General features: G+C 44.7%; 1 protein-coding gene across 1 annotated transcript in view; it reads left to right on the top strand.

Annotated features, from left to right (window-relative positions):
* LOC311126605 (copine-4-like) overlaps window positions 1–21,276 on the top strand; it is a gene marked incomplete at both ends in the record, with an annotated part of 29,720 nt that extends 8,444 nt beyond the window's left edge. Inside the window, 9 exons of the mRNA XM_084200605.1 lie at window positions 5,093–5,191; window positions 7,586–7,672; window positions 8,701–8,760; window positions 11,316–11,449; window positions 11,788–11,842; window positions 12,523–12,574; window positions 19,693–19,826; window positions 20,035–20,271; window positions 21,157–21,276. Of these exons, the coding sequence (XP_084056731.1) occupies window positions 5,093–5,191; window positions 7,586–7,672; window positions 8,701–8,760; window positions 11,316–11,449; window positions 11,788–11,842; window positions 12,523–12,574; window positions 19,693–19,826; window positions 20,035–20,271; window positions 21,157–21,276 (978 nt within the window). The remainder of the gene's footprint in view (window positions 1–5,092; window positions 5,192–7,585; window positions 7,673–8,700; window positions 8,761–11,315; window positions 11,450–11,787; window positions 11,843–12,522; window positions 12,575–19,692; window positions 19,827–20,034; window positions 20,272–21,156) is intronic.
* Between the last annotated feature and the right edge of the window lie 985 nt (window positions 21,277–22,261).

The following is a 22,261-nucleotide window of genomic DNA, read 5'->3' as shown; positions in this document are numbered from 1 at the left end:
TAATTACCACCCACCTGATGTCCCAGGTCTAAATCAGTCCCTGATTAGAGGGGAACAATGAAAAAATGCAGTGGAACTGGCTTGGAGGTCCAGAGTTGAGTTTGAGGGCTCTATAGACTAGTCATTTGTGGCTTGGCCTGATCATACAGGATGTCTATTAGACCAGGGGAGTGGAAAGAGTGAGACTCTCAATCGCCCCGCCCCCACCACCTTTATAACTCCTCCTCTTTCACCCCTCTCATGTTTTCTTTCAGCCCCCCTTCCCTCTGTCTCACATTGTCTGCATCTTTCCCCTTTTCCTTTATGGCCTCGTGTGTGTGTGTGTGTGTGTGTGTGTGTGTATTATTGACTTTTCCCCCCTTTCTAACTCCCTGGCATTACTAAATCATTACACTACAGTTAGTCTAATGGCTCAAGGGCCTGCTCTAAACAAATAAGACTTTCTCATTAAACATTTAGGCAACAGCAGTGGCTCATTGTGTTTAGGGGCACTGAGTATCTCTCTCTCTCTCTCTCTCTCGCTCTCTCTCCTTCCCTCTATTCTTCATTCCCTCCCTCTTAACCTCTCCAGTCAAGGAGATAGAGAGGGTGGTGCTGAGGTGGGAGGAGGTTAAGCTCTCAACGCCATTCTTCAACCCCCCCCAACTCCCCTCCCACCTACCTCTTGTGATCTATAGTCTCAGTCCCTCAACTCCCCTCCCACCTACCTCTTGTCCCAATCCCTCCATGTTGCCAAGAGCACCTCTCCTCTTCATCCCAAGATCTCAATCAGCCCTGGTTGCCACGGTGGTGCCCTTTAGGGGTTACAAGTGATGTCACTGTAGCGTTGGAGGTGTGTTGGTGGAGCCAACAGTGATTAACCCCAGGGCAGGAAATGACATGGAGCTAAAGAGATCATTCGCATTTAAACGTTGATGGCTAAGAAACTGTCTGACCACATTACTACCAATATTAACAGCACCTACGGTATCTCAAAACCTTTTTGAAATAAGGATTGAACAGATACAGACCGACTGCTTAATAACCAGTGGTTTCAGGGAAAACGCTTCCTGTATGTCTGTTGGGATTGACCACCCTGTGGGATATGATGATGCATTCTGTTAAAGGGGGAATAATGGGAGAGTCCCTGAGTCCCATGCTGCCTTGCCTACTGGCACCATAATAGTAGCACGTAATGGTAGGATCATAATGGTAGCATCATAATGGTAGCATTATAATGGTAGCATCATAATGGTAGCATCATAATGGTAGCATCATAATGGTAGCATCATCATTCTAGCATCATAATGGTAGCGTCAAAATGGTAGCATCATAATGGTAGCATCATAATGGTAGCATCATAATTCTAGCATCATAATGGTAGCGTCATAACCTCAGAGTGGCGCAGTGGTCTAAGGCACTACATTGCAGTGCTAGCTGTGCCACTAGAGATCATAGTTCGATTCCAGGCTCTGTCGTAGCCGGCCGCGACCGGGAGACCCATGGGGCGGTGCACAATTGGTCCAGGGTAGGGGAGGGAATGGCCGGCAGGGATCTAGCTCAGTTGGTAGAGCATGGCGTTTGCAACGCCAGGGTTGTGGGTTTGATTCCCACGGGGGGCCAGTATGAAGAAAAAAATATGTATGCACTGACTAACTGTAAGTTGCTCTGGATAAGAGCGTCTGCTAAATGACGTAAATGTAAAATAATTCTAGCATCATAATGGTAGCATCATAATGGTAGCTCATTTAGAACATGTCAGGGAACATTATAGTGGAAGCACGGCTGGCAATGGTGACTATTGGACACAACGGTGTCATTGCTGGAAAGCACAGACACATCAACGTGCAGCAAAGAGCATTGTTCCCAACAACCATCAATGGACAGATAATATTCAGCCACACCCTCCTAAAACAAAATGAAGACCTTTGCCAGCCAGGGCTATCTAAAAGTCATGTTAAATGATACAAATCTGTGAGATGGAATGCTCAGCTAAACTAACACATTGACAGTATGTAAATGCTTAGAAAGGAGAGCGGTAGGCCTATCTCTTCCTTTGGGTCTCAGTCATAGATAGCATCTTATTGAAATGTGAGAAGTTCTTTGAAGTTCTTTAGTCATTTTAACTGCACACTTGAGTTGAGAATATAAACCTCTAGAATCCATACAGTAGATGATGTCAGTGTTCTAAAATGGAAGCAGAGTTTCCATATGACCCAGCTCTTCTAGCACTGTCTAGTTAATGGGGGAAGCTAAAGGTTTGGATGAAACTCCACTGATAGTCCCGCCCTCCCCTTCAACCTCCCTGCCCCCTGAATATCCCTTCTAGTTAATTGGACAGCTACCCAATCTGTTGACCTTTACCAGAGGAAAAGAGAATCGTACAGAAAAGACACCAATTTAGCCCTCATTGCCAAACCCATGCAGTGAGGAGTCTCACCATCTACCTGGTGGAGTATCTGGATGGAGCTGAGACAGGGCCTTTAAAGGGAAATGACCCCCTTGTCCTTGCAGTATTCATGGTTACTTAAGGAGGGAAAGTGGGGTTGCTGTGGAGAGAGATGCGGAAGGCCGACAAGCATGTGTCAAAATACTTCTGATCCCCTTAATCCAGTGTCAGATTTCCATGCCATAATATCCACTTAAGCATGACCGAGTGTGTGTGGGGTGTGGGTAGATGTGTGTTAGGGGTGTGGGTGGAAGTGTGTGTGGGGTGTGGGTGGATGTGTGTTAGGGGTGTGGGTGGAAGTGTGTGGGTGGGTGGGTGTGTGTGGGTGGGTGTGGGTGGATGTGTGTGTGGGTGTCAAAAGCAGTGATAGTGAATGACTATCTGTGGAGTTAATATGCCTCTAGGTTTAATGGATCATAAAATGTCTTCCACTCCAATTGGACTTTTCACAAGATGCTGTTAATGTTAGCTCAGGTTAACCTCATTATCACACACTGTATAATACAATAAATTATACAATTCAGAACTAAGAACAGATATAGCCCCTGGTTCTCCTCAGACTTGACTGCCCTTGACCAGCACAAAAACATCCTGTGGCGTACTGCATTAGCATCGAACAGCCCCCGTGATGTGCAACTTTAGGAAGTTAGGAAGTTAGGAACCAATATACACAAGCAGTTAGGAAAGCAAAGGCTAGCTTTTTCAAACAGAAATTTGCATCCTGTAGCACTAACTCCAAAAAGTTTTGGGACACTGTAAAGTCCATGGAGAATAAGAGCACCTCCTCCCAGCTGCCCACTGCACTGAGGCTAGGAAACACTATCAACACCGATAAATGTACCATAATCGAGAATTTCAACAAGCATTTTGCTACGGCTGGCCATGCTTTCCACCTGGCTACCACTACCCCAGTACCCTCCGCTGCAACTTGCCCATGCCCCCTAAAATATATTATAACCGCGATCGATAATAGACAGTACTGTGCAGCCGTCTTCATCCACCTGGCCAAGGCTTTCGACTCTGTCAACCACTGCATCCTGGCCAGCCCCCCTCCGGAATTCTGAGGATTTAGCATTTTTCAAACAACTGAAACAGCTTGTTCCTGCAATCCTCGAGCAAAAATCATTATGCCTAATTCTATGTAAAAAAATAAAAGAAGTAAAAAAATAGAAGGGATACAGTATATATATTTTTCTGCATATGCTATCTAAGCATACCTCTTTACCTGTTCAAATGTCATTTTAATTAATGATGCACATTGATTCTTTAAGAAATGTTATGCCTTTAGTACAACTGCCACACTGGTATATACAGTGCATTCGGAGAGTATTCAGACCCCTTCCCTTTTTCCACATTTTGTTACATTACAGCCTTATTCTAAAATGATTTCAATAAAATAAAATCCTCATCAATCCACACAAAACCCCATAATGACAAAGCGAAAACAGGTTTTTAGAATTTTTTGCAAGTTTATTAAAAATAGAAAAACAGAAATACCTTATTTACATAAGTATTCTGACCCTTTGCTATGAGACTCAATATTGAGCTCAGATGCATCCTGTTTCCATTGATCATCCTTGAGATGGTTCTAGAACTTGATTGGAGTCCACCTGTGGTAAATTAAATTGATTGGACATGATTTGGAAAGGCACACACCTGTCTATATAAGGTCCCACAGTTGACAAGGCATGTCAGACCAAAAACCAAACCATGAGGTCGAAGGAATTGTCCGTAGCACTCCGAGACAGGATTGTGTCGAGGCACAGATCTGGGGAAGGGTACCAAAAAATGTCTGCAGCATTGAAGGTCCACAAGAACACAGTGTTCTCCATCATTCTAAAATGGAAGAAGTGTGGAACCACCAAGACTCTTCCTAGAGCTGGCTGCCCGGCCAAACTGGGCAGTCGGGGGAGAAGGGCCTTAGTCAGGGAGGTGACCAAGAACCCGATGGTGACTCTGACAGAGCTCTGGAGTTCCTCTGTGGAGATGGGAGAACCTTCCAGAAGGACAACCATCTCTGCAGCACTCCACCAATCAGGTCTTTATGGTGGAGTGGTCAGACGGAAGCCACTCCTCAGTAAAAGGCACATAAAAGCCCACTTGGAGTTTGCCAAAAAGCACCTAAAGACTCTCAGACCATGAGAAACAAGATTCTCTGGTCTGATGAAACCAAGATCTGAAAAATGTATAATGTTAAACAAAACAAAAATACACACACACACAAATTCAATTATCTATCTCTCTTACGTCAAAAGCCTTCTTTCACATCCTCAAATCCATATTTCATGAGACCATACAATTTTGATCACTCCAGTAATGTCCCCTTACTGATTTATTAATGGAGTAGCGTCGCAGGGGAGTCTGCTCTAGTTTTCTCAAACTGGTCCCAGTGAGTTGTAATGAGTATGAACACCAGAGGAGGTGCTTTCAACCATGCCAGAATCTACATGGCACCACATAGTTGGTCACATTCAGTCTGGTCATCTTGTTCTACTGCAGTATTCACAGATAGATTAGGTGATACGTTCGTGTTGACACCATAGTATTTGATCATTAACTGTAATCACTGTTTCTAACCTACTCTTTCTCTGTCTTTGCTCCCATCTCTTCTCTCTCTCTCTCCCTCTTCTTCCCCCCTCCCCTCTCTCTCTCTCTCTCTCTCAGTGCACGGTGTGGGACTGGGACTCCAATGGGAAGCACGACTTTATTGGTGAATATCAGGCCACATTCAAAGAGATGAGAGGGGCAATGGATGGGAGACAGGTAGGCTGTACAGGTTTATAAGTGTTTTTTGTTTTTTTTTAGGTAGCGAGGGCATCAATCAGGTTTGTAAAATGATAATTTCTAGACGTCTCCATATGTTTTCATTATCATCATGCTTGTAGCATCTGGAATTTGTTGAATGAGAAAAATGTAAAAAATTAAGTCACAAACAATTTTTGGGGTGTGCATCTACCTACTCATTTTACTAGCTCATCTGGAAACATGGTAATTATTATATACTTAAGACTTATCAGACTGTAGGAATCAGACTCTGATATGGTTCTGTACTCACTGGAAAGTATGTCTCTCCAGAGGATGTGGGAGAGCAGAGAGAAAGTGGGTTAGAGAGGCAGAGCTCATGTTGGTCGCCGACTGAAGATTGGTTTTCATCCAACTCCAGGTTTTTCTAGCGTCCTCTCTCTGGGGGATGTGACCAGAGGGTAGCTTCCTCTCTCTGGGGGCCATTTGGGGCCATTTGGGGCTCCTGGAGGAGATATTTATCTCATGAGGATATATCAGTGCTCCACAGGGAAGAGTAGGACAGAAGCCTGATGAAAAACCAAACAAATGACAATGGATCTCTCTCAACCAGGAGCCTCCCCACCATCCGGTAACCACCGTCTCCTCTTTCTCTCCCTCTGTGCCGGTGTAATTCCGAAATCAGCACTCTCTCCTTCACTGTATGGAGGACAAGAGTGTGGGAGAGTGAAAGTTCTGTCCTGCCTGGTGTGTTTGGGAAAGAATCCTTGCCGTTTCCTTCCAGCTCAGAATGCTTGGAAATTGATCCATTGAGCCATGGTTAGTACTATCCGGGATCCTTGGGACGTCTCTACCCTAAACCCTATCCTTAACCCCTACCCTCACCTTAACCTTAACCATAACCATAACCATAACCCTTACCTTACCTTACCTTACCTTACCCTAACCTTAACCCTTACCTTAACCGTTTTAAATTTCAACTTCAATGGGATGACATCATATTTGGGACATCCCAAAGATTCCGTTAACACTTTTCCGTTGAGCCATGACTCTCAGTGATGTTTGAAAGGTCAAAGGGTACTTTAACTTGGTTTCACTTGATGGCACTTTGATATAGACAGATGTATTTTTTACCCCGTCTTCAAGATTACTCTTTTAATAGAGATCAGCCTTCATCACCACTTAAAGAGACAGTTTGAGGAGACTGTTGTAAGACTTTTATGTTTTATGTTTGGTATTTATGAGTTCTGCACAATGCCTTTTGGTTTAAGCCATGTGCTAGTGTTTTCTTTTTAAAGACATTTGCCTAGTGTCCAGAGTTTTGCAAACAGAACAGCTTCCCTTGGAACAAGAACAAGAACAAATGCATTTAATTAACTGGCGTTCTCTGTGAAGATGACAGGCGACGACCCGCACGGCCGTACATCACTGGACAGCTCTCCTTCATCACGCCGACCGGCCCTGTGCTCAGGCAGACAGCTGTGTCTTCATTAGCACACAGAAGGAGCTCCAGGCTGAGGCATCTGGGCTAATTATATTACAACGTGGCTCGCTTCGTAGTCTAAATAAACCCTACGGTGCTCGGGCCTCAAAGGCAGCAAGCTTTTAAAGGCCGTTCACACCACTAATTGGCTCCTTCGTGGAATTTAAGAAGACTGCAGGACCTGCTGGCATTAAACCCGTTACAGTAAGGCCCATTCCATTCGATTCCAATGCCACATATAGGATACACAAGGAGTGCTGACTCCTACTGAAACCAGTGATTTGGCTGATAGCGATATCTAGTTTTTTTACCCATTATCTGCCAATAATTCATGGAGCTGCAACTAATTGGGTATCCACTTTTACGATAATGGTTATATCATTAGTTTTGTAAGCTAAAGTGAAAGACTGAGAAAAGCACGGGCAGACTGTCCCTGAGACGATTAGGTGACTGATATTTCGTTTTTCTCTCCCATGACTCTTAGAGGAAAGGTGGTAGATTTTAACACAGGAGTTGTTTTTTGTTTTTGAGCAGCAGATTGAAATGACTGGGCTAATCTGTACAGTCATGAATGGATAATGCTCCCCTCATTAGTGACGAACAAACGACCCAGAAACCGAACCTCCTCAGGCTGTTGTTGCTTGGCTTTGCTAATTATTCTCCCTAGCACGCTCTACAGTACCATTTCCTTGCCACCTCTCATTGCTGTGGATCGTATTGTTGTATTTCACTCTATTGTCTGGCCTCCACTACCATGGCTCCATGTTATCCAGTGGGACGATATAGTCTATCAATTCTGTCGTTTTTTTATGATGTTTTGAATCTCTGTTTAGCACTGTCAGTCTCCCTCTACCAAGTCATATACTGTAAGGATGATACTATACTTATTGTGGTTTTTAGTCTCACTTGTTTTTTGATTTGATCAATGACAGGTCCAATGGGAGTGTATAAACTCCAAGTATCAGATCAAGAAGAAGAATTACAAGAACTCTGGTATCGTCATTCTCAATCAGTGCAAGGTGATTCACAACGCTCTCTCTCTCTCTCTCTCTCTCTCTCTCTCTCTCTCTCTCTCTCTCTCTCTGTCTCCTTAACATTCACACACTCATTCCTTCCTTCCTCCACCCACCACTTTCTCTAACCTGATGTCTTAGTCTGATTGGCAGACGGTTCTAGAACATTTATCATCCTGTTGCTGTTATGGATGTGAAGGAAGGTTGTGATCAGATGGAATCTGACTAATATGACATTTCTTCCATCTGCTGAACCCACAGATGGCCTTAAAATTAGTGTCATTTTGGGGATAACTATGTCTGTATGGACACACCGTGGAATAGCTAATGTTGTTTTTAAATGCAGACAGATTCCCATTAAATAAGTGCTGGCCTTTCTCAGTGTCTTTATTGGCAGATTACTACTTCCCAAGATTATCTATTATATTGATAAGATAGTCGAGTGACCACTCTAACAAAGGAAAGACATGTCCTCAAAGATGGAAGGCAGGTGGGAGGAGGCGAGATCAGGTGGGACCATTCTAGCTAATGAGAGGGCAGATACACGCGTGAACAACAGGCACAACTAAGTCGTCTTTCTCAAAGTTGCCGGAATGCCACATGCATCCACTTATATCAGTACATTTGTAACAGCCTAAACATTATTTAACTTCTGTTAGATTAAATAAGCCTCTCGTAATTCGACATGCTGTCATAGACCTCCATACAAAAAAGGCTTATCTCACGCACACAGATTTTGGGCCGGAGTAAATCCTCTCGCTTTGCCTCTTCCTCTCTGGTATTTCCCAACACTGGCCAACATGTGACACCAGTTGTAAGAGAGACATAATGGAGAACACACACAGCCAGCTGCTGTCTCAAAGCTAATGGCTAACATGCTACACCAGCTGCTTTCTAATAGGCTGGAATAAAGGGTAAGATGCTCCTAAATGGTCAGTTACTGTGTCCATCATGTCATCCCCAAGTGATTGGAGCCAATTCTCACTGTGGATAGCTGAGTTCTCCCGCCCTCAACTGCTGTCTCCCATCCACAGATCATCAAGATGCACTCATTCCTGGATTACATCATGGGAGGCTGTCAGATCCAGTTTACAGTGAGTTCAGACTGACATGCATGCCTCACACATTCACACACAGGATGCCAAAATGTATTCAAATCCACACAATATGCAAATGACTTAAAAAATGTCACTGCCCTCATGATTATCTTTTTAGTTGGGTGACGTACAGCACCAATGAAAAGTTTGGCCACACCTACTCATTCAAGTTTTTTTTGTTTTTATTTTTATTTTGTAAAACTATTTTCTACATTGTAGAATAATAATGAAGACATCAAAACTATGAAATAACACATATGGAATCATGTAGTAACCAAAAAAGTGTTAAACAAATCAAAATATATTATATATTTGAGATTCTTCAAATAGCCACCCTTTGCCTTGATGACAGCTTTGCGCACTCTTGGCATTCTCTCAACCAGCTTCATGAGGTAGTCACCTGGATTGCATTTCAATTAAAAGGTTTGCCTTGTTAAAAGTTCATTTGTGGAATTTCTTTCCCTCTTAATGCATTTGAGCCAGTCAGTTGTGTTGTGACAAGGTAGGGGTGGTATACAGAAGATAGCCCTATTTGGTAAAAGTCCATATTATATGTCAAGAACAGCACAAATAAGCAAAGAGAAATGACAGTCCATCATTACTTTTAGACATGAAGGTCAGTCAATACGGAAAATGTCAAGAACTTTGAAAGTTTCTTCAAGTGCAGTCGCAAAAACCATCAAGCGTTATGATGAAACTGGCTCTCATGAGGACCGCCACAGGAAAGGAAGACCCAGAGTTACCTCTATGCAGAGGATAAGTTCATTAGAGTTACCATCCTCAGAAATCGCAGCCCAAATAAATGCTTCACAGAGTTCAAGTAACAGACACATCTCAACATCAACTGTTCAGAGGAGACTGCGTGAATCAGGCCTTCATGGTCGAATTGTTGCAAAGAAACCACTACTAAAGAACACCAATAAGAAGAAGAGACTTGCTTGGGCCAAGAAACACGAGCAATGGACATTAGACCGGTGGAAATCTGTCCTTTGGTCCAACCGCCGTGTCTTTGTGAGAAGTGGTGTTGGTGAACGGTTGATCTCCACATGTGTATTTCCCACCGTGAAGCATGGAGGAGGAGGTGTTATGGTGTGGGGGTGCTTTGCTGGTGACACTGTCTGTGATTTATTTAGAATTCAAATCACACTTAACCAGCATGGCTACCACAGCATTCTGCAGCGATACGCCATCCCATCTGTTTGCGCTTAGTGGGACTATCATTTGTTTTTCAACAGGACAATGACCCAAAACACACCTCCAGGCTGTGTAAGGGCTATTTGACCAAGGAGAGTGATGGAGTGCTGCATCAGATGACCTGGCCTCCACAGTCACCGACCTCAACCCAATTGAGATGGTTTGGGATGAGTTGGACCGCAGAGTGAAGGAAAAGCAGCCAACAAGTGCTCAGCATATGTGGGAACTCCTTCAAGACTGTTGGACAAGCATTCCTCATGAAGCTGGTTGAGATAATGCCAAGAGTGTGCAAAGCTGTCATCAAGGCAAAGGGTGGCTACTTTGGTGTTTGGTTACTACATTATTCCATATGTGTTATTTCATAGTTTTGACGTCTTCACTATTATTCTAAAATAGTAAAAATAAAGAAAAACCCTTGAATGAGTAGGTGTGTCCAAACTTTCGACTGGTGCTGTATATGTGACAGACTGGGTTTTAACCAGGGTCATCTGTGTGCCACAAGACTGAGTTAGCCTGCTGAGCTTAAGCCTAGGCATTAGTTTAGGGAGATAATGCAAATAATCCTCTTTTGTTCTGATAGTTAGAATGGTTAATTTTCACCACCTGGGAAGCAAACCTCTGCCATTAGCTTCAGCTTTTCAAGAGTCACTTTCTCCAAGCTGTGAACATGTTGGTTATAATTATCTGTTGTTTTGCTGGCTAAGGGATGCCCTCTGCCCCCCGCCTGTAAATAGTGTTTGTGCGAAACAACGTCTCAAGGGAGATCTTATTGAGGTACGCTTAATTGATCAGGAAATGTTTGCTCTTATGACCAACTAACTTTTCCTTTTATTCCTGCCACGTAAAAGGCGACCGTGGTTGATGTTGACATTTTAAATGGGCTCCATACTTCTTTCAGATCCCTTGGCGAGAGTGTTAGGCTCTCTCTCTGTGCCAGGCTAAACAACAGATGAGAAACATTCTGCCTCTAACCGTTTCTAACGAGGAGCAATTTATCCATGGATAACAGACGTGAGAGAGAATCAAAAAGATTACTGATTTTAAATTAGAAAAATAAAGCGATAACAAGAGAAAGAGAGAGAAAGAGAGAGAGGGGGGTGGTTGGGGAAACAAGCCCAACAGAGTAGATGAGGATGGCAGAGCAGACAGAGTGGGATGGTGTATGTGTCAGAGTGAGGGAGAGGTGGGGATGGTGTATGTGTCAGAGTGAGGGGAAGGTGGGGATGATGTATGTGTCAGAGTGAGGGAGAGGTGGGGATGATGTATGTGTCAGAGTGAGGGAAAGGTGTAAAGGGAAGGTGCATACATTTGAGGTAATTGGAGTCAAACTCCCCTTTGATTGCCACTTGTCTTCCCAGGTAGCTATTGATTTCACCGCCTCAAACGGGGATCCTCACAACAGCTGCTCGCTACACTACATCCATCCCTACCAGCCTAACGAGTACCTCAAAGCCCTGGTCGCGGTAGGGGAGATCTGCCAAGATTACGACAGGTGAGGCCAATCACATTCAAGCACTCGTTAACAGGTATTATGTAAAATGTTGTGCAATGACTGTTGCTCGTGACTTCAATGTTGATCCCTCCTCTCCTGAAAAAATCGAATCACTTTTGAAAGTTTGTATGTGAAAGTTTACTCTAGTTCTCCAGTGACTCAGAGGTTATGTAAATGAGAAGTCATTTAGAGCCCATTGTAGTCCTGGGTCGCCAGCGGAATGAACTTGTTTATGGGTATTTGTTTCAGATAATGATCACCGGCTCAGAATCAAGTGTGTCATCGCTCAAATTCTAATCACTCTTTTGTTTTCTGTCCCTGCATGCATTTCAATCCAGTGACAAAATGTTCCCAGCGTTTGGCTTTGGCGCTCGGATCCCGCCCGACTTCAAGGTAATTTCCAACCGTATTTTTCACAGAGTTGGGCTATGGCTCAGCCTCAGCAGGTTGTCAGTAATCACTCCTGTGGCGAGATGAGACGAGGTGAGACTCTGGCTCTGCTCTCCTGCTTCTGTGGTGATTACGGAAGCCACCCGCTGGCCCTCGCTTACCCTCGACTGGCCCCCGCTCTGCTCTGTCCTGTCACACAGAATGGGCCCGTCCAGCCCAGCGCTCTTTACTGCTGGATTGACTTTCTGAGTCACTAAACTGAACCCAGCAGGAAATAATTGACATTCTGCCTGGGTGACTGATGCTACCACTGGCTGACACATTATACTGTCTCTGGTCCAGCCTGGGGGGGGGGGGGGGTCAGCCTAACCCAGCGAGCTGTGTGTGGGGTGGTGGGGGGGTAGCATGGCTTGCAATTATGCTAATAATCCAACCCACAAAAATGCATCCATGGAATTTTGATTTTTAAAATGTGATTGTTTGATTGATTACTTCTGGCCAACTGTGTGTGTGTGTGTGTGTGTGTGTGTGTGTGTGTGTGTGTGTGTGTGTGTGTGTGTCTGTGTGTGTGTGTGTGTCTGTGTGTGTGTCTGCGTCTGTGTGTGTGTGTGTGTGTGTGTGTGTGCTCCTTTGTCTCACTGTTCCATGGTGATCAAAATATCATATTTTTCATCTTCCTCCAGGTTTCCCACGATTTTGCAGTGAATTTTAATGAGGAAAACCCAGAATGTGCAGGTAGGTGCTTCGCCTCAAACAGATTAGAGGTTCACCCTGCCTTTGAAATCACAGACTGTCAAAATGCTTTATTTCAAATGCTCATCACTAGCTCTGGGGTGGGTGGTTACAGTAAATTGGCAAAATTGGGGTAAATTTCCCCTTGCACTGAATGGCTATTAAATATTGAAAGCACATATATACCTTTAATAACACATTAACCAGATAATAAAACCGCATTTACCACACACTCTCTTCATTCCGGCCCCAAACACTTTGTAGGGATGCATCACTAAAAAAGTTGTAACAGTGAGTTAAATGGCTTAAGGAAAAGGTTGAACAGCCAAAGATGACCTGCATAAAGTCCCACAGACAGGCCTGGGTGAACAACCAAAGGTGACTTGCATAAAGTCCCACAGACAGGCCTGGGTGAACAGCCAAAGGTGACTTGCATAAAGTCCCACAAACAGACCTGGGTGAAGCTGCTGCCATCACACCACAGGGGATCAACACATGTAAATCAACCTGGTGGCAGCCAGCCTTCCTTTCCCGACATTAGTGTTAACTGTTACTGTAAAATACCCTGACTGCCCCACAGGGACATCATGTCTGGAGGAGAGGCCAGGTCTGTGCTGTAGTCAGCTAATGAGCCCCGAGGGGGAAATCTACCGCACAGACACTGGGGTGTGTAACGGTTAGAGAGGCGAGCCAGCAACCGGAGGGTTGACAGTTCGGATCTTGAAAATCGGGAGGGTTGCTGGCAATGTTCCCTCATTTTCTTCAACACTGAGCAAATGTCAGGTCTGCTGAGCGCAAACTTGAACGTTGTGAAAATTCTGTGCAACTTTCGGCGTACTTTTCCTGTGAACACTGAGGCTGTACCCGCTTTAATTTACTGTTTTAACAGTGTCCAAGTAGGCTACTGTGGCTATTTGATCATAATGTAGGCCTACCATAGTGGCCTACCATCAAAAACAATGGAGAAAATGCATCACATAACATTTTAACATGGAAATAGTGGGTCTATCGTTCAGCCGACAGTAGCAGGTAGTTTAGTGGTTAAGAGCGTTGTGCCAGTAACCGAAAGGTTGCTGGTTCTAAGCCCCGAGCCGACTAGGTGAAAAATCTGTCGATGTGCCCTTGAGGAAAGCACTTTACCCTAATTGCTCCTGTAAGGTGCTCTGGATAAGAGCGTCTGCTAAATGACAAAAAAAAAAAAAAAGATTTATGTCGGCCTACATTCCATAAGATTTTTGAAAGAAACATGCAGGGCTTGACATTAACCTGTTTATCCACTTGTCCTTCAGACAAGGAGGTGACTGAAAATGTTGTTTGATGGAAGAAACCACTTTACAAAATAAAACGCATTATTATTCCTAAACCAATATTACAGCGAATCAGACAAATTATGCTACCCTCTGTCTATTGGCTACTTAGCTTATTCAAGCCTGTCTCAAAACACAACACTGCCCCTTTAAGACATAAAGCTCTTTACCTCACTGGCTTTTCAAAGATGGCTAGAAATGTTCACATTTTGTGCTCTTGTAGGAGGCAATCACTCACACATTTATGACTACAAATTAGCTATAACTGGGCTAATAACTCACTAACTAGAAAAGAGTATGAACAAATGTGCACACGTAGCTACATGCAGCTAGGGCTGTGGCGGTCATGACATTTTGTCAGCCAGTGATGGTCAAGCAAATAACTGCTGGTCTCACAGTAATTGACCATTAATGAACATAAACACGTTTAGCATCTCCTGGCTTCCACGCCTAGCCTACAAGTCACTGATGCAGACCTTTGGAACATCTACATTTAAAAAAGTATAATAAATCCATGTAATATAGCCTATACCATCACAATAAATCCATTATTTATTTTAGACAGGTCTGAAGAAACATGATATGAAGAAAATGTAATCTATTTCAGAAGAACATAATACCATACTCTGAGTTGTCCTTATGTTAGGCCCTGATCTGGCTATGCCATATGGCTGTGGGCTACACTAGGTCATTTAGCAGACAAGATTTGCTTAGAATTCCATGGCATTATTTTATATTGTTTTATAGTATGAAGAATACAATTGAACATAGCTGAATAAAATAGAAAGGATATTTCCCCCAAACGATTTGAGAGAGTGTGCACATGCCGCTATTCTGTGTTGAGCGGTTAACAAAGAAACAGGGACTCCTATATGCTTAATTTAGAGTTATTTATGTAACTTTAGTTGTGATACAAACGTTGGGCTATATGTTTAGATTTTTAATACATTCTAAGGCGGCATGATGAGACTAATGATGATTTGAAAAAAGTTGCATGAAAGGCATGAGCTCTGCTTTTTTGCGCAGGCTGTACACACTTCACACCCTGGAGAGAAATAATGTTTTCTGAATGTTTAGTACATAACTCCCTGGAGAGAAATACTTTTCTAAAGCTGCTAGCTAGACAGAATGTCACGATCGTTGACTGAAGACACGGACCAAGGCGCAGCGTGATAAGCGTACATACTTTTATTTAACGTACTTAACGACAAAAACAACAAACAAACGATACGTGAAGTCCTGAGGTTATAACACAACAAACCTTTACGGATCAAGATCCCACCAAGACTAGTGCAAAACAGGCTGCCTAAGTATGGTCCCCAATCAGAGACAACGAGCTACAGCTGCCTCTGATTGGGAACCACCCTGGCCAACATAGATCAAACGATCTAGAACAAAAACATAGAAAAACTAAACATAGCAAATCCACACCCTGGCTCAACATTTAAGAGTCCCCAGAGCCAGGGCGTGACACAGAAAGTTTTTATAACATAAACAAAATGCAATGCTGCATCGAATAGGTTGAACAGGTGGTGTAAACATATCATTTGTGTATCTTTATGAGGTTGTGAGAGAGATTTAGACAGAAAAGTAATGAGACAGTGAGGCGCGCAGGGAGAGACAGAACACAAATGTGAATATGAAAGTCTGTCTGCATTGAGACATACTCTGATTTGAGGTAATATAAATGACAATGTTTCTCACTCAAACTCTGGAGAGATCCTTGTCCCTGTAATCAAATTACATTCACAGCACAAACACCAATTGGGTGAACTTTGAACATAAACTTTTATGAGAAACTGCATGTTTTTTTTATTAACATCTAATAAACTTTGCTTTGTATAGGTATCATTAGAGGTATCATTATCAAGTGAATATGATTCTACTTGCAAAGTGAGGCTTCATTCTCATAGAATGAGTTAAATATGTTACAAAGTTTCCAAGTTTAATTCAGTTGATCTCATGTGATCTATCCAGCTCACCTGCACACAGCCCTAACACTTTTTCACACACTATATAAGAACAGACTATAAGAATAGCTTTTATTTTCTTCAGCTTTTCAGCTCATCCTCCACTTTCTACCTTGTATTCGTGTCACTCTATTAGCTTGCTTGTTTTGAGTGGCGGGCGCCCTGGATGGGTGGAGAGCAGCCAGACAGGTTCTGATCCTGTCCAGAGCTTCTTGCCAGGAAAGCAGCCAAGAATAGATCAGTCTCAGTGCTCCTCTGTCCGGCAAGCTTCCAGCCCTCCTCCCAAGGCAGAGGGCATAGCTTGCACAGTTTTTCATGCAGGAAAACTGACTGTCGTTCAGATGCTGTTAGATGCGGACACACACCAATGCACACACACACACGCTCAGTCAACACTGTCTTCCTTTGTGCCTGTACCTACCATTGATATTGATATCTGTTTGAGGGTGAAAGTTTGCATTATTGTGGGTAGAGGGAGTGGCAAGCTGACACTTGCTTTTAAATAGTGTGTGTACATGCCGGTGTTTGTGCCTGTATAAGATACACTATATATACAAAAGTATGTGGACACCCCTTAAAATGAGATGATTTGGCTATTTCAGCCACTCCCGTTGCTGACAGGTGTATAAAATCAAGCAAACAGCCATGCAATTGGCAGTATAATTTCCTTACTGATGAGCTCAGTGACTTTCAACGGGGCACCGTCATAGGATGCCACCTTTCCAACAAGTGAATTCGTCAAATTTCTGCCCTGCTAGAGCTGCCCCGGTCAACTGTAAGTGCTGTTATTGTGAAGTGGAAACTTGTAGGAGCAACAATGGCTCAGCCACGAAGTGGTAGGCCACACAAGCTCACAGAACGGGAAGCGTGTAGCGCGTAAACATCGTCTGTCCTCGGTTGCAACACTCACTCCCGAGTTCCAAACTGCCTCTGGAAGCAACGTCAGCACAATAACTGTTAGTTGGGAGCTTCATGAAATGGGTTTCCATGGCCGAGCAGATCACCATGTGCAATGCCAAATGTAAAGTTTGGTGGAGGAAGAATAATAGTTGGGGCTGTTTTTCATGGTTCGGGTAGGCCCCCTAGTTCCAGTGAAGGGAAATCTTAACGTTACAGCATACAATGACATTCTAAACGATTCTGTCCTTCCAACTTTGTGGCAACAGTTTGGGGAAGGCCATTTCCTGTTTCAGCATGACAATGCCCCCCTGCACAAATCGAGGTCCATACAGAAATGGTTTGTCGAGATCGGTGTGGAAGAAATTGACTGGCCTGCACATAGCCCTGACCTCAACCCCATCGAACACCTTTGGGATGAATTGGAACGCCGACTGTGAGCCAGGCCTAATCGCCCAACATCACTAATGCTCTTGTGGCTGAATGGAAGCAAGTCCCCGCAGCAATGTTCCAACATCTAGTGGAAAGCCTTCCCAGAAGAGTGGAGGCTGTTATAGCAGCAAAGAGGGGACCAAGTCCATATTAATGCCCATGATTTTGGAATGAGATGTTCGACGATCAGGTGTCCTCATACCTTTGGTCATGTAGTGTATGTGTGTGAGAATGTCTTCCAGCTCGAAGGCTCTCCAGTCCTCCAGTCACCGTTTTGATGGCTGAGGCTGCAGGATAGTGGTCAGGAATCAGACCTAACCTCCACATGGCTGCAGTATAGTGGTCAGTAATCAGACCTCCACATGCCTGCGGTATAGTGGTCAGTAATCAGACCTCCAGATGTCTGCGGTATAGTGGTCAGTAATCAGATCTCCAGATGTCTGCGGTATAGTGGTCAGTAATCAGACCTCCAGATGTCTGCAGTATAGTGGTCAGTAATCAGACCTCCAGATGTCTGCGGTATAGTGGTCAGTAATCAGACCTCCAGATGTCTGCGGTATAGTGGTCAGTAATCAGACCTCCAGATGTCTGCGGTATAGTGGTCAGTAATCAGATCTCCAGATGTCTGCGGTATAGTGGTCAGTAATCAGACCTCTAGATGTCTGCGGTATAGTGGTCAGTAATCAGACCTCTAGATGTCTGCACCCCTCCACACACTCACACCCTCGTCCCCTAAGGAGAGCCTGTCACTGATAATGAAGTCTCTCTCTGTGTGTGGACCCACTCCAATTCAATTCGCATACCCACTCCAATTCAATTCGCATACCACCTCAACAGATCCACAGATAACGCAATCTCTATTGCACTCCACACTGTCTTCTCCCATGTGAGAATGCTGTTCATCGACTACAACTCAGCGTTCAACACCATAGTGCCCTCCAAGCTCATCACTAAGCTCAGGACCCTTGGACTGAACACCACCCTCTGCAACTGGATCCTGGACTTGCTGACGGGCCGACCCCAGGTGGTGAGGGTAGGCAACAACACATCCGCCCCGCTAACCCTCAACAAGGACCCCTTCAGGAGTGTGTGCTTAGTCACCTCCTGTACTCCCTGTTCAGCCACGACTGCGTGGCCGCGCACGACTCCAACACAATCATTAAGTTTGCTGATGACACGTCTGTGACAGGCCTGATCACCGACGACGATGAGACAGCCTATAGGGAGGAGGTCAGTGACCTGGCAGTGTGGTGCCAGGACAACAACCTCTCCCTCAATGTCAGCAAGACAAAGGAGCTCATCGTGGACTACAGGAAACGGAGGGCCGAGCACACCCCCATCCACATCGACAAGGCTGTAGTGGAGCGGGTCAAGAACTTCAAGCTCCTCGGTGTCCACCTCACTAAAGAATTAGCATGGCTCAGACACACCAACACAGTCATGAAGAAGACTGAAAAGATTCTCAAAGTTCTACAGCTGCACCATTGAGAGCATCTTGACTGGCTGCATCACCGCTTGGTATGGCAACTGCTTGGTATCCGACCGCAAGGCGCTACAGAGGGTAGTGCGTACGGCACAGTACATCACTGGGGCTGAGCTCCCTGCTATCCAGGACCTCTATTCCAGGTGGTGTCTGAGGAAGGCCCTAAACATTGGCAGACTCCAGCCACCCAAGTCATAAACTGTTCTCTCTGCTTCCGCACAGGAAGCAGTACCGAAGTCTGGAACTAATAGGACCCGGCACACAGCTTCTACCCCCAAGCCATAAGACTGCTGAAAAGTTAACCAAATAGCTACCTGGACTATCTGCATTGACCCTTTTTTCACTAACTCTTTTGACTCATTACATACGCTGCTGCTACTGTTTATTATCTATCCTGTTGCCTAGTGACTTTACCCCTACCTATATGTACATATCTACCTCAATTACCTCGTACCCCTGCACATCGACTCTGTACTGGTACCCCGTGTATATAGCCAAGTTATCATTACTCATTGTGTATTCATTCCTCGTGGTATTATCTTTCTATAATTTCACTGTTAGTCTACACTAGTTGTTTACGAAGCATGTGGTGTTTGTGTGTGTGCGCGTGTGTGCGCGTGTGCACGCACACTGAGGTCATGATGGAGGGGGTTTTTAATTAAGTGAAATTCTCCAAAGATGTGTGTGTGACCTCAAATGCCCACTCAATCAGTAAATGGCATTACTTCAGCTGCTCGGCCTGATGGGAGGCCACTGCTGAGATCCCTGTAGTGGTGAAAAGAGATAAATAGAAGTCAATGCAGCTGTGAAGTTGACTAACTATTCACAGAGTGGCTGCTTCCCTCAAAGTGAAAAATATCATGGAATATCATGGGGCTCAATTACTCCACAAAGATACCTTCACACCTGTGTGCATTGGTGTTGGTCGTTGTGTTCCCCAAATACCCAGAGTTCTCCAGAAGTATATGACTATGTGAGTGTTACTGTGTGTGTTATTCTGTGTTTTCCCAACATATGTCTATGGGTGTGTAGGTATCCAAGGTGTGGTGGAGGCCTATCAAACCTGCCTTCCTAAGCTTCAGCTCTACGGCCCCACCAACATCGCCCCCATCATCCAGAAAGTAGCCAGCTCCGCTTCACAAGAAATGCACACCAAGGAGGCCATGGTAAGCTAGCTGTCAGTCGTCCTCTTCTCCTTGGAACCAATCAATTGGGAGCATAGCTTGAACCTTCGCTTAAATCATGTATTAATGTCAATGGGAGACTTGCGCAGCGTTTTCGAGTTATGCTCAACATGTATTTCCAACAAACCCCACAGGCATTAATCTCTCACGTTGCTCCCCAGTCATTGACTTCCTTCCTTTATCTCTGCAGCAATACTTCATTCTGCTTATCCTAACGGACGGAGTGATCACAGATATGGCGGACACCCGCGAGGCCATCGTCCAAGCCTCCCACTTGCCCATGTCCATCATCATCGTGGGCGTGGGAAGTGCTGACTTCAGTGACATGCGGATGCTGGATGGAGATGACGGGATCCTTCGCTCGCCCAAGGGGGAGCCCTGCCTACGAGACATCGTCCAGTTCGTCCCCTTCCGCAACTTCAAACATGTGAGTCTTTACCGGAACTGGGAGGGTTACCTGAGGAACTGGGAGGTTACCTGAGGAACTGGGAGGGTTACCTGAGGAACTGAGAGGGTTACCTGAGGAACTGGGAGGGTTACCTGAGGAACTGGGAGGGTTACCTGAGGAACTGGGAGGGTTACCGGAGGAACTGGGAGGGTTACCGGAGGAACTGGGAGGGTTACCTGAGGAACTGAGAGGGTTACCTGAGGAACTGGGAGGGTTACCGGAGGAACTGGGAGGGTTACCTAAGGAACTGGGAAGGTTACCTGAGGAACTGAGAGGGTTACCTGAGGAACTGGGAGGTTACCGGAGGAACTGGGAGGGTTACCGGAGGAACTGGGAGGGTTACCTGAGGAACTGGGAGGGTTACCTGAGGAACTGGGAGGGTTACCTGAGGAACTGGGAGGGTTACCGGAGGAACTGGGAGGTTACCTGAGGAACGGAGGGTTACCTGAGGAACTGAGAGGGTTACCTGAGGAACTGGGAGGGTTACCTGAGGAACTGGGAGGGTTACCTGAGGAACTGGGAGGGTTACCTGAGGAACGGAGGGTTACCTGAGGAACTGAGAGGGTTACCTGAGGAACTGGGAGGGTTACCTGAGGAACTGGGAGGGTTACCTGAGGAACTGGGAGGGTTACCTGAGGAACTGAGAGGGTTACCTAAGGAACTGGGAGGGTTACCTGAGGAACTGGGAGGTTACCTGAGGAACTGGGAGGGTTACCTAAGGAACTGGGAGGGTTACCTGAGGAACTGAGAGGGTTACCTGAGGAACTGGGAGGGTTACCTGAGGAACTGGGAGGTTACCTGAGGAACTGGGAGGGTTATCTGAGTGTTACAGGAAGTGACAGGTTTCTCTCTGTCCCTCTCCAGGGCTCACCTGCAGAGCTGGCGAAGACTGTCCTAGCAGAAGTGCCCAACCAGGTTGTTGACTACTACAACAACAAGGGTATCAAACCCAAATTGGAGTCTTCCAGGACGTTTGCCCCCTGAGTGGAGGGGCCCAACACCCTCGTTACAACAGACAGCATGTTACGCTGACTAACTGAAAAGTTTACTGTTTTGCTCTATTCGTTTGTTTGTTCTTTTCGTTGTGCATGCGTGGCCTCCGAGGCGTGCATCTGTAAAGCAACTGTATAATTCAAAGCATTTGTATGGAGGGGGACACACACAAACGCAAAAACGAACAACCAAACTGACATCCCTACAGATGAGCGTTCAACTATCGATGACGGAATGTATAGAACACCCCCGTTCGTTTTTTTTTATACGAGTTTGTTGAGATTTTGCTAAATTTCTTAATATTCATACATTGTAAAACATTTTGGACCACAGTGAATGAAGTAGCTACAGTACCTGCGTTAGAAACGTCTGCGTCCTCAGAAGTCCATATTGCAGATAAGGCGGATGCATGAACTGCTGTTTTGCATGCTGGTAATAAAGCAGACACTGTTTTCTCATGGTTCATGTTGTTTTCTTAGTGAACAATAGAGTTGACAGTATTGTGGGGATAAAGGAGATTCTACTATGAAGCATGTTGACATGGAAGCAAAACTGTGTGAGTAGACTTTAAAGCACAACTTGAGTATTCACTAGAGTATATTTTTTGCCGTTGTTATGTTACAATGCAGTATTCTGTGAAATTATGAATTACTTATAATAATAAAAGCTTTATCAATATGCTTGTGACTTGTACTATGTAAAATAAAAAGCTATTGGGTTTCAAGTCAAAAACGTAATTGGAATTGTGGTCACAACCATTTCAATTAATTCAATGGAAAATCCATAGAAAGTGCAGAGAACTGAATAGGCTGAATTTCAATCTTTTGGTGTGCAAAGTAGTCAAAGGAATTGGGAATTGGGGTCACTTTCTTAGCAATTCCAATGTATTCTATTGATTTAAAAACCTCCATAAAAATAATGGGAATGTACTGATTGAAGTTGAACAGAACAAGTCTGTCCATGTGCAGCCATGTGA

This window comes from Coregonus lavaretus (genome assembly GCF_964263955.1).
Source record: "Coregonus lavaretus genome assembly, contig: HAP1_SCAFFOLD_1443, whole genome shotgun sequence".
Taxonomy (NCBI): Eukaryota; Metazoa; Chordata; class Actinopteri; order Salmoniformes; family Salmonidae; genus Coregonus; species Coregonus lavaretus.
Note: the sequence above shows the minus strand (reverse complement) of the source record. Positions and strands in the feature narration are given on the sequence as shown.